The sequence below is a fragment of the Mustelus asterias genome, chromosome 29, assembly GCF_964213995.1.
Source record: "Mustelus asterias chromosome 29, sMusAst1.hap1.1, whole genome shotgun sequence".
NCBI classification, from domain to species: Eukaryota; Metazoa; Chordata; class Chondrichthyes; order Carcharhiniformes; family Triakidae; genus Mustelus; species Mustelus asterias.
Window position 1 is genome coordinate 19,272,246 of NC_135829.1, and position 13,480 is coordinate 19,285,725.

Here is a 13,480-nt window from a genome sequence, read left to right on the forward strand (position 1 = left end):
TATCGCCCGTCCCTAGTTGCCTGTTACCATAGCCAATTCACCCTCAGCAAATTCCCGCAAAAATGATATTTGGTCATGGTGTTTTGTGTGATGTTGATTGAGGGGTAAATATTGAGAGTCAACCGCATTGCTGTGGCTCTGGAGTCACATGTAGGCCAGACCAGGTATGGATGACAGATTTCCTTCCTTAAAGGGCCATTAGTGAACCAGATGAGTTTTTCCGACAATCGACAATGGTTTCATGGTCATCAGTAGATTCATAATTCCAGATTTTATTTTTATTGAATTCAGAATCCACCACCTGCCATGGCGGGATTCGAAGTCAGGTCCCCAGAACATTAACTGAGTTTCTGGATTAATAGCCCAGCGATAATAACACAAGGCCATTGTGTTATCATATTTTAAAAGTGTTTTTGTTACCTGTTAACTGATTTTGAACTTTAATGTGGGGTAAAGCAATCATCTTAGAATTCCCTTTGGTTAATTTGGGAGAAATAATTCACTGAGGGAGGAGGTAAAGGAACTTGCTGCTTTTAATTGCCTGAGAATATCCCAGAGTGCTTTGTTGTCAAATAATTCCCTTATCTTTGAGGTGTAGCCACCATTGTTTTGCAGGCAGGCCCAGCAAGTTAGTTTGTGCACAGCAAGGTTCTTGCACCCCTTACCATGGGATCTTTTACATTTCCCTAAGCAGGCAAATGAGAATTTGGTTTAACACCTCATCCAAAAGGCACCACCTCTGCCTATGCAATGCTTCCTCGGTACTGCCCTGAAGTGTTTGCCCAGATTACAGATTTAATGACTGGACAGTAAATGCCAAACAGATCAGAGAAATAAAAATCTTCATTCAATGAAGTACTGTTTGGAGTTACTCGGTGAGATCGTTGGGCATGATGTTGGACTGTCTGGGTTGGATGAGGTCACCAAGAATTTGGTCCAGGGCTAGATATGGCCTTGAATCCACTGCAACATGACTTTCATCTTTTGACCCCGTGGTTTGAAAAGATGATGTTAGCACGGGTGATTCAGGGCTAAATCACAACACCAAGACCTGTGAGCATTAGCATCTTGAGATTGACAAATTATAGAAAAAGAGAGGAGGATCTTGCATTTATATAGGACCTTTCATCACCTCGGGAAATCCCAAAGCGCTTTACAGCCAATTAAATATATTTGAAGTGTACCCCCTGTTACTATAGCCAACTTGTCCTCAGCAAACTCCCACAAAAATGATGTTTGATCATGATGCTTTGTGAGATGTTGATTGAGGGGTAAATATTGGGAGTAACTCCCCTCCTCTTCAGAGTCGAGCCATGGGATCCTTTACATCTGAAAGGCAGCACCTCCGACAGCGCAGCAATCCCTCAGTACCGCACTGAAGTGTTAATCAAGATTGTGCGCTCATGTCAGTGGAATGGATTGCAAACCCGCAACCTTCTGATTCAGAGGCGAGAGTGCTACCCATTAAGCCACAGCTGACAGTCTAGATTTGAATTTTATATGTAGCACCCTGCAGCTTGTAGTTCACAGTCATCTGGTCAGCAGAGGCTAAAAGCTTTGACATCCCGTCTTTTAGTTCCTCTATGACTGCTGGGAGCAGGAAGGAGTGTAGCTTTCAGGATCTGGCAGGCCCATGTTATAAACACTTAGTTTGAGCACTGCTATAACAAATTCAATCGCAAGCAGAATAAAACTCATGCTCGAACTTAAATATAACTTTATTTTTCTGTCTGAGGATTCTTTGACTCTTACTTTTGTGAGATTAGTCCAGTTTTTAAATGCTCCTTGGATTGTGTGATTGTCTTTGATTTTTGATTTGATTTATTATTGTCACATGTATTAACATACAGGGAAAAGTTTTGTTTCTTGCGCGCTATACAGACAAAACTTATCGTTCATAGAGAAGGAAACGAGAGAGTGCAGAATGTAGTGTTACAGTCAAGAAATTGAATTAAAGCATTGTTAGAGAGTTCAAAAGAGTTAGAATGAAGTTTTAGAAGCATAGAACGAGAGTAAAAGATAGAATTGGAAGTATGCTGGGCACAGCTTGCAAGAAATCCAGCGCCATCTTGAAAAAGATTGAGTCAATTGAGTTGCTGTCTACAAAATCCATCCACTGCAAAAACAGTAAATACTTTCATATACATCCCATTGGAAACACTTCAAACAAACATTGAGCATGTTCAAAAGTCTCTCAATCAGAGTACTATGAAATCGATACCTGTCTGTAGGGGGTCTGATATGGGCTGCACAGACTCTGCCTGTTGGGGCAGATCCCACTAACCTCAGTTAGGATCGTTAGGTAAGGGTTGGCAGAGCAAATGCGTCAGAATTCCCAAAGATGCATAAGGGTAATGCTGGCCATTAACCAGCCTAAATGCTGCATGCCCAGGGTGGACAACCTTCCCTGTCGGCCTCTAGCTGTGTGGTCGTCAATGATACACTTCCCGTCACTGCCTACACTTCCCACTGCCTCGGCAAAGCAGCCGGCATAATTAAGGACCCCACGCACCCTGGACATTCTCTCTTCCACCTTCTTCCACGGGGAAAAAGATACAAAAGTCTGAGGTCACGTACCAACCGACTCAAGGACAGCTCCATCCCTGCTGCTGTCAGATTTTTGAATGAACCTACCTTGCATTAAGTTGATCTTTCTCTACACCCTAGTTATGACTGTAACAATACATTCTGCACTCCTTTCCTTCTCTATGTACGGTATGTTTTGTCTATATAGTGCGCAAGAAACAATACTTTTCATTGTATGTTAATACATGTGACAATAATAACTTAAATCAAATCAAAGATAGGCCAACCCTTTTGAGTCTGTGGAACTCTTTGCCGCAGAAGGCTGCAGAGGGCAGGTCATTGAGTGTCTTTAAGACAGAGATAGGTGTCTTTAAGACAGAGATAGATAGGTTCTTGATTAATAAGGGGATCAGGGGTTATGGGGAAAAGAAAAATATCAGCCATGATCGAATGGCGGAGCAGACTTGATGGGCCAAGTGGCCTAATTCTGCTCCTATGTCTTATGGTCTAATCCCGCTGACGCTAGGGTCAATTTAGCATGGCCAATCCACCTAACCCGCACATCTTTGGCGTGTGGGAGGAAACCGGAGCACCCGGAGGAAGCACATGCAGACACGGGGAGAACATGCAAACTCCACACAGACAGTGACCCGGGACTGGAATTGAACCCGGCTCCCTGGGGCTGTGAGGCAGCAGTGCTAACCCACTGTGCCACCGTGCCAGCTTCGCCTGCGATACTGAAAATTAATGTTGCACAGTTTAAGTAAAGGTTACGCCATGGACAGTACAGGACTGTGCAGCTTAAAGACAAATGGGTGTCAAACAAATCACTAAAACTGAAACATCACACAATTTGCGATGCGATCAGAAGTGATATTGTAAGGGGAGAGTGGGCAGGACATCAGAAGGAAATCACTTGGTGGACCACCATCAATGAAAGCACATTTTAACTATTTTAAACTGTTACAAGTCAGCATCAGCCTCTTGAGCTATCCTTATCATTGGACTTGTTGGATTTGTTTAACATTGTAATGATTGTAAAGTACTGTCAAGAACCATGGGGCCAGCTAGGAACAGATTTGGTGTAAATGTCATCCCAACGACATGGCACCGATTCAAACTTTCATGAAATGGAGATGTACTTCTCCAGCTATGAGGATCCAGGTGACAGATTGTTGCACTTGGGAATCAGTATGATACATTGCCCTTCCGCAGGATTTGTGTAAACCTCTAGGGTAAGCAAATGAATACAAGAATTACACTGAAAATGGGCTTCAAAATGTTTAGTTCATTCATTAACATAGTTAGGGTGGCGCAGTGGTTAGCACTGTCGCCTCACAGCGCCAGGGTCCCAGGTTCAATTCCAGCCTCTGGTCACTGTCTGTGCGGAGTCCGCACATTCTCCCCGTGTCTGCGTGGGTTTCCTCCGAGTGCCCCAATTTCCCCCCACAGCCCAAAGATGTGCAAGTTAGGTGGATTGGCCATCTATATTGCCCCTTAGTGTCCCAAGATGTGTAGATTAGATGGATTAGCCATGGGAAATGTATAGGGTTATAAGTAGGGGGAGGGGGCCTGGGTAAGATACTCTTGTCAAGAGAGTCGGTGCAGACTCGATGGGCCGAATGGTCTCCTTCTGCACTGTAGGGATTCTATGATGATGTAACTGAATAGGAACAGCAAGAGTCCTTTTTTAATTCGGCCTTAAACGAGGACGATTCATGCTCAAAAAACTTTCATAGCCTCCTAATGCAGAACCCACAACTTTTAATCTCATTCTCCAGAGTGGCCTCTCGCTGCTGTAATGTGCTTCTTCATAGCTGGCTTGGGGGGCCATTGGCAGAGACCATTACAGGGCACCCAATGTAGAGCAGGCTTGTAATCTCGAAAATGGGGGTTAATGATAGGGAACAGAAAAATGGAGGGGTGAGAGTTCAATGTCCTTAGAAAAAGATGATGACTCTTCTGTAACCGTGTCTTTTCTTCCCACACAGACAGCCATATAACCAGCAGAAGAATCGGTATGGGGATGTCCTGTGCTTGGACCAAACTAGAGTCAAGTTGAAGTCCCTCAATCATGACGAGGTAAGAGAAGAAGGCTCCTGAAGCCAAAGGCTGAATTACTTGGCTGTGGACTGTGGTGGCATGTGAGTGGGCATGACTTAGAAATTTTCACTCATCCTGCCCATCCCTCCACTCCCCTCTAAATTGCTGCCCTACCTTTGTTTCCCAGATATCCAGGATTCATCAGTCTTTGCATGGACCAGCTGCCAGTTTTTGACCTGCTGTGGTAGTTCTGTTACTTCTTGACCGTGTGTTGTCACTTCTCGACAATGCAGGAAGCGTTATCTTGACTCCTTGCCAAGTTCACATGAAATAGTCTCACAATACCAGGTTAAAGTCCAACAGGTTTATTTGGTAGCACGAGCTTTCGGAGCACTGCTCCTTCATCAGGTGAGTGAAGCAGCGCTCCGAAAGCTCGTGATACCAGATAAACCTGTTGGACTTTAACCTGTTGTTGTGCGACTACTTACTGTGCCCACCCCAGTCCAACGTCGGCAACTCCACATCAAGTTCCCACGAGACTGAGATCGAAACACCTGACATATCTCTCTCTCTCTCTCTGTCAGTACTTTGTGTTCTTGGCAGTTCTCAGTATTTGCGAGTCTTGCTGCCTGCGATACCTGTGGAAAAATACCAATGGAAATCAAATCAGTGGTGTGACAATGCAGCAATCGTGACATCGCAGAATGGTTTTAATTAACTTTCACAGACTGCAAAGAAACCTTCTCTTAGTTCAAATGAAAACCTTGTAGAAGCGTGTATTTAGGATTGGAATGTGTGATGATTACTTGTGAAACACAACATCTACATTAACACGTCAGATTGCTAAAGAGCCTGAGAGATTTATCAGAGCACAGAGCTGCCCATGACACATGACAAGACTTGGTCTTGCAGGGTAAGTGGTGAATTGTACAGAGCTATGAGGGCATTAGAATTCTCGAGACTGATTAAACAAAAGCAGGTGTTCATTTATTCTGTGTTAGAATCTCCTTTCGAGTCCTCCTAAGGCTAACTTGAAGTTGGGAGTTACTGTCGCATATTAGTAAGATCTTCTGAGGGTGGCTGGTGTTTGAAAGAAAAAAGCTTCACGGGTGTAATCAAAAGACAGAACGAGCACTTGTGAATGCTTCATAAAGTCATTGGCCATCCAGAGTGCCCATACACACTGAGTTGTTTATAAGGTTGCAGCCACTGTTGTTAGGTGGGCAAATGCAGCAGCTGTTGTTACGACCCACATCCAGCCAATGTGTTGAATGACAAATGCACAATGCTACGGTGTTGGAAATCTGAAATAAAAACAGAAAATGTGGACGGGCTCGGCTGGTCTGACTGTGTCTGTGGGGAGAGAAACGCGAGTTAACGTTTTGGGCTTTTCCTCAAGTCCGTCAGAAGGCACCGAGGAGAGGTGAGCAAACCGATGCATAAATGGGCAGCACAGTGGGTTAGCACTGCTGCCTCACAGCGCCAGGGACCCGGGTCTGATTCCCGGCTTGGGTCACTGTCTGTGTGGAGTCTGCACATTCTCCCCGTGTCTGTGTGGGTTTCCTCTGGATGCTTCGGTTGCCTCCCACAGTCCGAAAGACGTGCTGGTTAGGTGCATTGGCCATGCTAAATTCTCCCTCAGTGTACCCGAACAGACGCCGGAGTGTGGCGACTAGGGGATTTTCACAGTAACTTCATTGCAGTGTTAATGTAAGCCTACTTATGACTAATAAATAAGTAAACTTTAAAATTTGTTGCATTTGAACAAATTTGAAAATGAAAGCAGGTTGGATATTGCCTAACTTGACTATTTCCAACATTCAGTTTTTATTTCGTTGAGGTGTGCAGCTAATGTAAAGCTGGACAAATGATCCATGGATGCAAGATCCCAATTCAGCTGGGAAATTTAAATTCAGTTAATGAAATAAATCAGGAATTTTATTAAAAAAAAGAAGCGATATTAGTGATGGTGACCATGAAACAGTCTCACCATGGCCATCCTTACCTGGGCTGGCCTACATGTGACGCCCCACACCCACAGCAAAGTAGTTGGCTTTTAACCGCCCTCTGAAGCGGCCTAGCAAGCCACTCAGTTGTTTCAGGATGGGGGCAGTAAGTCCTGGCATCGGGGCAGTGGATCACTTTGAGAAGCGACTTGCTGAGTCTTTGGAGCCATCTGGTGACGAAAGTAGAGACCTGGCTGCCATTGGTTGCCCCGCTCCTGAACTGGCCTGTGCCAATTTTCCCCAACAACAAACATCATCCGTATCCAGAAAATGAAAGCAAGGATAATGAATTAAACCCTGAGCCTACTCCGTTACAACCATATTAGTTTAGCCACTGTAAACTTAAAAATCTTGGTGTCAGATTGCACTTAAATAGCCACTGGGCAGTAGCTTTCGAAAGAGGCAATATGAAGCTTCATTGCATAGCATTTCAAGGACTTGCATCTATAACCTTTATGCCACAACAGTGCCTTTAATGTTGTAAGCCATCCAAAGCCACTCGATAGGTGTGTTCTCAAAAAACTTTGGGATCAAGCACATACAAAGAAATGTTTATATACTACGTGAGTACTTGCAACCTCTTAAGTTGAGTGGCAAGATGACTGACACCTGACCTTGAATAGGAATGAGCTTGTCAGTGGCATTACATCAATCCAGTATAACCACTTTTTATTTATATTTCCATGACAAAAGAAAACTCAAACTATTGACCGGCAAGTACTGTTTATGTAATACTAGCACTTCATGTGTCCCACTTCACACCTGCTAGCCTCTCAAGGAGTTTATTTGACCGATTGGCAGCAGTGCTAACCACTCTGCCACCGTACCGCCCTTTTATGCATCGGTTTGCCGACCTCTCGTAAGAGCCTTCTGACGGATTTGAGGAAAAGCCCGAAACGTTAACTCGCGTTTCTCTCTCCGGAGCTTCCAGGGTCTAAGCAGCTGAAAGCACAGCCATGAATGGCTGGAGCAATTTAAATTGGGGTTGCTCAAGAGGCCAGAATTGCAGGAGTGCAGGTAACTCGGAGGCTTGTGGGGCTGCAGGAGATTAAAGATTAAAGTAGAGAAGAGCCATAGAGGTTTACAGCATGGAAACAGGCCCTTCGGCCCAAATTGTCCATGCTGCCCTTTTTTTTTAACCACTGAGCTAGTCCCAATTGTCCGAGTCTGGCCCATATCCCTCCATACCCATCTTGCCCATGTAACTGTCTAAATGCTTTTTAAAAGACAAAATTGTACCCACCTCTACCACTGCCCCGGCAGCTTGTTCCAGACACTCGCCATCCTCTGTGTGAAAAAATTACCCCTCTGGACCCTTTTGTGTATCTCCCCTCTCACCTTAAACCTATGCCCTCTAATCTCTACTAACCTCCCTCTCCACCGTTAAGAGGCCCTGGATGGACTTGAAATAGGGTGTTGCTTTACCCTTTGAAGCTGGAACTCATATAACAAGAACTCTCTGAAATACTGTGCAGAGAACTTTATTATTGCCCTTTTCAAAAGTTACCATTCGGTGGGAATTTTATGAGAAGTGCAATCTGACATCATGCTTTTCATGATTACAGTGGCTAAACTGGCGTGTCTCATGGTTGTGATGGAGAGGCAGAGAGGTCAGGCGGGATTACCAGAACTAGAATTGTCCGGTGTGTTGTGTGAATAGGATCCAGATACTGTGTCCCAAGAGGGTTGTCAAATCGCCTCATTATGTGATGCACAAGCATAGCTGATTGTTTGCTTATTTTAATGCATCAACTGCACCTTTTGTAAATACCCACTTGATCTGACCTTGGCTGCCTTTTGTCCTTCCTGAAATTGTTCCTTCGGTCTGGACTTGCCTAATTTTCTAATATTTTCAAATATCCATGCACGAAAACTTATGCAATTAGATTGCAATATATTTTCCTATTTCTGCTAATTGTTAATAATTACATTGCAGAAAGAAGTGAGTCCAGCCTTTGCTTATCTTGTGTGTCTCCATGTCATCCCCAGAAGCCAGAACATGTTCCCAACTTCTCATTGCCTCCTTTGGGCTCCAAGGGTTTCCGTTTGGTGTTGCTGTCAGTTGAAATTTCTCTCTAACAAGCTTGGGCATTGTGCTTTGCTGTTTGTCTGCTTTTCAGGAGCAGTGGGCTTCTTAGCTATTTCACGGCCTTTTCAATTCCTCCTTTCCTGTTTCTTCTGACCGTTTACCTGGCATCTCTCTCTAACCAGAACTGTCAGTCAGTCTGTCTAATGCTTTGTTTCTTTTTGGACCTGCCTGTACCACTACTTTTCCCTCAGTCTGTTTGTTCCCACTCCATTCCTCTGTCCTCTCCCACATTTCTTCCCAGAACATTGCAGTGGCACAGTGGTTAGCACTGCTGCCTCACAGCACCTGGGACCTGGGTTCGATTCCCAGCTTGGGTCACTGTCTGTGTGGAGTTTGCACATTCCCCCCGTGTCTGCGTGGGTTTCCTCCGGGTGCTCCAGTTTCCTCCCACATTCCAAAGATTAGGTAGATTGGCCATGCTAAATTACCCCTTAGTGTCAAGGGGTTAGTAGGGTAAATAAGTAGGGTTATGGAGATAGGGCTTGCGTGTGATCGTGGTCAGTACAGACTCGATGGGCCGAATGGCCTCCTTTTGCACTGTAGGGATTCTATGATTCTATGGTGCATGTACCCTCCAATTTAGCCCAACTAATATTCCGATTGAATCCTACAATTGCAGCATCAAAATGTGAAGCAGAAGTCAACTTAGCCGAGGGTGTTAAATACAAATTATTGAGCGTGTTAGTGTTTGTGAGATGGAATAGCAGGTTTGTGGTGCCATCTAGCAGTACCTGAGGGTAAGTTCACCGTAACAGTAAGTAGTCTCACAACACCAGGTTAAAGTCCAACAGGTTTGTTTTGGTAGCACGAGCTTTCGGAGCGTTGCCCCATCATCAAGTGAGTGACCTGGTGTTGTGCGACTACTTACTGTGTCTACCCCAGTCCAATGCCAGCAACTCCACATCATGACTAAGGCCGTAACACTTAACAAATTGGCCACAGGACTTGACCTCGGCACTCAAACCAAGTACAAGCTTCAAGCTTGGGAAACTCCAGTTAACTGGAGATAAAGGATATTGTCCTTCCAGGATGATATCAGTGTAAAATGGTTTGAGTTGATGTCATTGAGTCTGCTTGTGTTCTCAGTGGGGTGAAGGGGAAAATGCACCTTTATGCTTTACCAACCTCCCTCTCCACCTTTAATACCCCCTTTAACCTCTTTAAGCAATCCTATGTTTACCCTCCCCGCTTACTGATATCTTTCACTTCCAACCTCCTAATTTTTGATCCCATTCTCGTGAACCACTTTCAGATGTTATTTAAATAGACTTTCATAGAAGATACCAAAGAATCCCTACAGTACTGATGGAGGCCATTCGGCCCATCGAGTCTGTACCGACCACAATCCCACCCAGGCCCTATTCCCATAACCCCACACATTTACCCTGCTAATCCCCCTGACACTAAGGGGCAATTTAGCATGGCCAATCAATCTAACCCGCGCATCTTTGGACTGTGGGAGGAAACCGCAGCATCCGGAGGAAACCCACGCAGACACGGGGAGAATGTGCAGACTCCACACAGACAGTGACCAAGGCCAGAATCGAACCTGGGTCTCTGGCGCTGTGAGGCAGCAGTGCTAACCAATATAATTGTAATTGCATCTTTTTCTTAGTATCAAAGGTGAAGTTTTAGGATTCAATAATTAGAAATGCATTATTATGACGGTTATTTTGCTTAGTAAATGTGACCAGAGTCTGAAGAGGTAATATTTGTGATCTGATTTTTTTCCTCCCACAGTCCAAAGATGTGTGGGTTAGGTGGATTGGCCATGCTAAATTGCCCCTTAGTGTCCAAAGATGTGCAGGTTCAGGAGATTAGCAAACTAAACACGTGGGGTTATGAAGATTGGGCCTGGTGGGATTGTAGTCGATGCAGGCTCAATGGGCCTAAGGCCCTCCTTCTGCACTGTAGGGATTGTATGATTCTAAAAGCAAATTACTGCGGATGTTGGAATCTGAAAAAACCCCAGAAAATGCTGTAAAATCTCAGCTGGACAGACAGCATCTGTGGAGAGAGCACAGTCAACGTTTCAAGTCTGGACAACCCTTTGTCATATTGGTGATTGTTTAAGAGGAAGGGGCAGCTGAAGCCTGCTTTCCTTTCTCACTTGCTGTTGCCGCCATTAGCAGGAAGTCCAACGACAGCCTCCCCTCCGGGCTCAATCCCAGTGCTAGCTTGATGCATTGCACAGTTTTGTGGTTAGTTCTATGCTTTCACAAGTTTTCCAGTGGTGCCATGCTGCAAGATTAGATGTTGTTGCATTGTTGGACTATTGCAAGTTTTACAAGACAGAACTTCCTTTATTCAGCTGAATGCTGGTGGAACACCTGTAACCTGGAGCAGAACATTGAGATATAAAGAACAAAATTGCATTCATGTGGTGCCTTTCACGTTCTCGGGCTGTCTCCAAGTGCGTCAAGCCAATTAATTGCAGCAAAGTTTCACAAACAGCAATGAGATGAACCAGTTACCCTGTGTTGGGAAGCAAAAGTGTGTGACCCTCTTCAATGGGATCCTTATAGATCACCTCAACAAGAAAAACACCTCCAACAATGCAACATTTCATCAACTGAACTCCATTTCATCTCGGGCCCAGAGTCAAGATTTTGTGAAACACTCCCCACTTCCTGTCACGCGAAAGCACAGCGATTTCATTCACAATGGTGATGCTACTTAGAGACTGAGTGAGACGTTTCACTGATTTATAGGAGCCCCGACCCCCTCAAACCGACCTTCAGCTAAACCGCTGTTCCCCAGATCAGATTGTGCCTGCGGGCTGCTTTCAAGGATGTTTGATCACAGCATCATCTCACACACAATCCAAATATTCCATTGACTGAAATGCATCATCAGCAGGATCACACCCAAGGAATTTGGATGATTCTCTTTTAAATTGCAAAAATGATGTGATCAGTAACTTCATTGAATCTCCCTATTACCCAAAATAGATAGAGATAACCAATGTGAAACTGCCTCCTTCTGCACTGTAGGGATTCTATCATTCTATATTTGGCGGTGTGTGGCTGGCTGAATGCTGGTAGAACACCTGTAACCTGGGGCAGAATATTGAGATATAAAGAACAAAATTGCATTTATATAGTGCCTTTCACATTCTCAGGCTGTCTCAAAGTGCATCAAGCTAATTAATTACAGCAAAGTTTCACAAACAGCAATGAGCAATTGTGGGTGGCATAGTGGTTAGCACTGCAGCATGGCGCCTCGCCAGGGACCCTGGCTCAATTCTGGCCTCGGGTCACTCTCTGTGTGGAGTTTGCGCATTCTCCCCGTCTCTGAGTGGGTTTCCTCCAGGTGCTCCGGTTTCCTCCCACACTCCAAAAATATGCAGGTTAGCTTGATTGGCCATGTTAAATTGACCATTAGTGTCAGGGGGATTAGCAAGGTAAATACACGGGGCCTGGGTGGGATTGTTGGCGGTGCAGACTGAATGGCCTCCTTCTGCACTGTGGGGGTTCTATGAGATGAACCAGTTACCCTGTGGTAGGAAGCAAAAGTGCGTGCTCCTCTTCAATGGGAATCTTATAGATCACCTGAACAAAAAAAAAACATCTCCAATAATGTAACATTCCTCAGAACAGCTCAAAGTATCAACTTCGATTATGTGCTTGGGTCCTGGGCTATGGGCTCTTTACCCAACAAGTTTCTGATTTGGACATAGGAATATTCACACTGAACCAAGGTTGACTTGATAAGCAGTTGTGTGAATTGAAATTGCTGATATAGCAACTGAAACCTTTTAGTATTTTGCCATTAAAAGATGTAATTAATTCTTTAAAATAGATCACTGCACACAAGTGAAAAGGTCCATCGAATTGCAATATTTATCAGAGCAACAATCTCATGACATTATCAAGCATTTGCAATGACCAGAGCTTAAAGATGGGAAGGATTCAATTATCGTCCAAAGTTAAGTTGTTTAATTAAACTGTTTGCATTTTGAGTAACCTTAATTTTATTCTTCCTGCAGAGGACAGATTACATCAATGCCAGTTTCATGGATGGCTATAAACAAAAGAATGCCTACATTGGCACACAGGGTAAGCACCGTGACAATCAAAAACATTCTGCCTTTTATTTCAAAGCTTTAAACAGTTAGAAAGATGTCTTTTATAGCAAATTTCTGAATCAGAATATGAGACTATACAAACTGTTTGACCTGGAAATAAGCCCGAATAATAGTGCTTCTAGATTAATAGAGCTTCTTATCTCACCATGACACACTGTGAGATTGAATTGAATTCAGTTATTAAGTTAGGAGAACTATCGAGTCTAGTCAAGGAGCGTCCTAATATATTCCTATTCTTGGTATCTTATTCATTGGCCAACGTTTCACACCCTTCCTCATCAACCGTATGTACATCAACTGGACAGAAGAAAAACCCACCAGAGTTGAAAGAGATAAAGGGTCAAGTGGGCTTGGTCCTGAAAGACTTCGATATTGATTTCAGACCTCCTGAAGTCTTGTGTATTCAAGACAAACAGGAAGCATTAACTGATGAATCAGTTCTCTTGCAGGTTAACTATTAATTTGAGAAAACTCTATGGTAGAAGGCTTTAAAGCCCACCACCAAGCGTGGCTTAGTAGAGTTATAGAGCTTTACAGCATGGATACGGGTCCTTCGACCCAACTTGTCCATGCCGCCCTTTTTTTTTTAAACCCCTAAGCTAGTCCCAATTGCCCGCATTTGGCCCATATCCCTCTACGCCCTTCTTACCCATGTAACTGTCTAAATGCTTTTTAAAAGACAAAACTGTACCCGCCTCTACTACTACCTCTGGCATCTCGTTCCTGACA

General features: G+C 44.2%; 1 protein-coding gene across 1 annotated transcript in view; it reads left to right on the plus strand.

Annotated features, from left to right (window-relative positions):
- ptpn9a (protein tyrosine phosphatase non-receptor type 9a) overlaps positions 1–13,480 on the plus strand; it is a 108,334-nt gene that overhangs the window by 59,109 nt on the left and 35,745 nt on the right. Inside the window, exons 7-8 of the mRNA XM_078199822.1 lie at positions 4,518–4,608; positions 12,653–12,722. Coding sequence (XP_078055948.1) covers positions 4,518–4,608; positions 12,653–12,722 — 161 coding nt within the window. The remainder of the gene's footprint in view (positions 1–4,517; positions 4,609–12,652; positions 12,723–13,480) is intronic.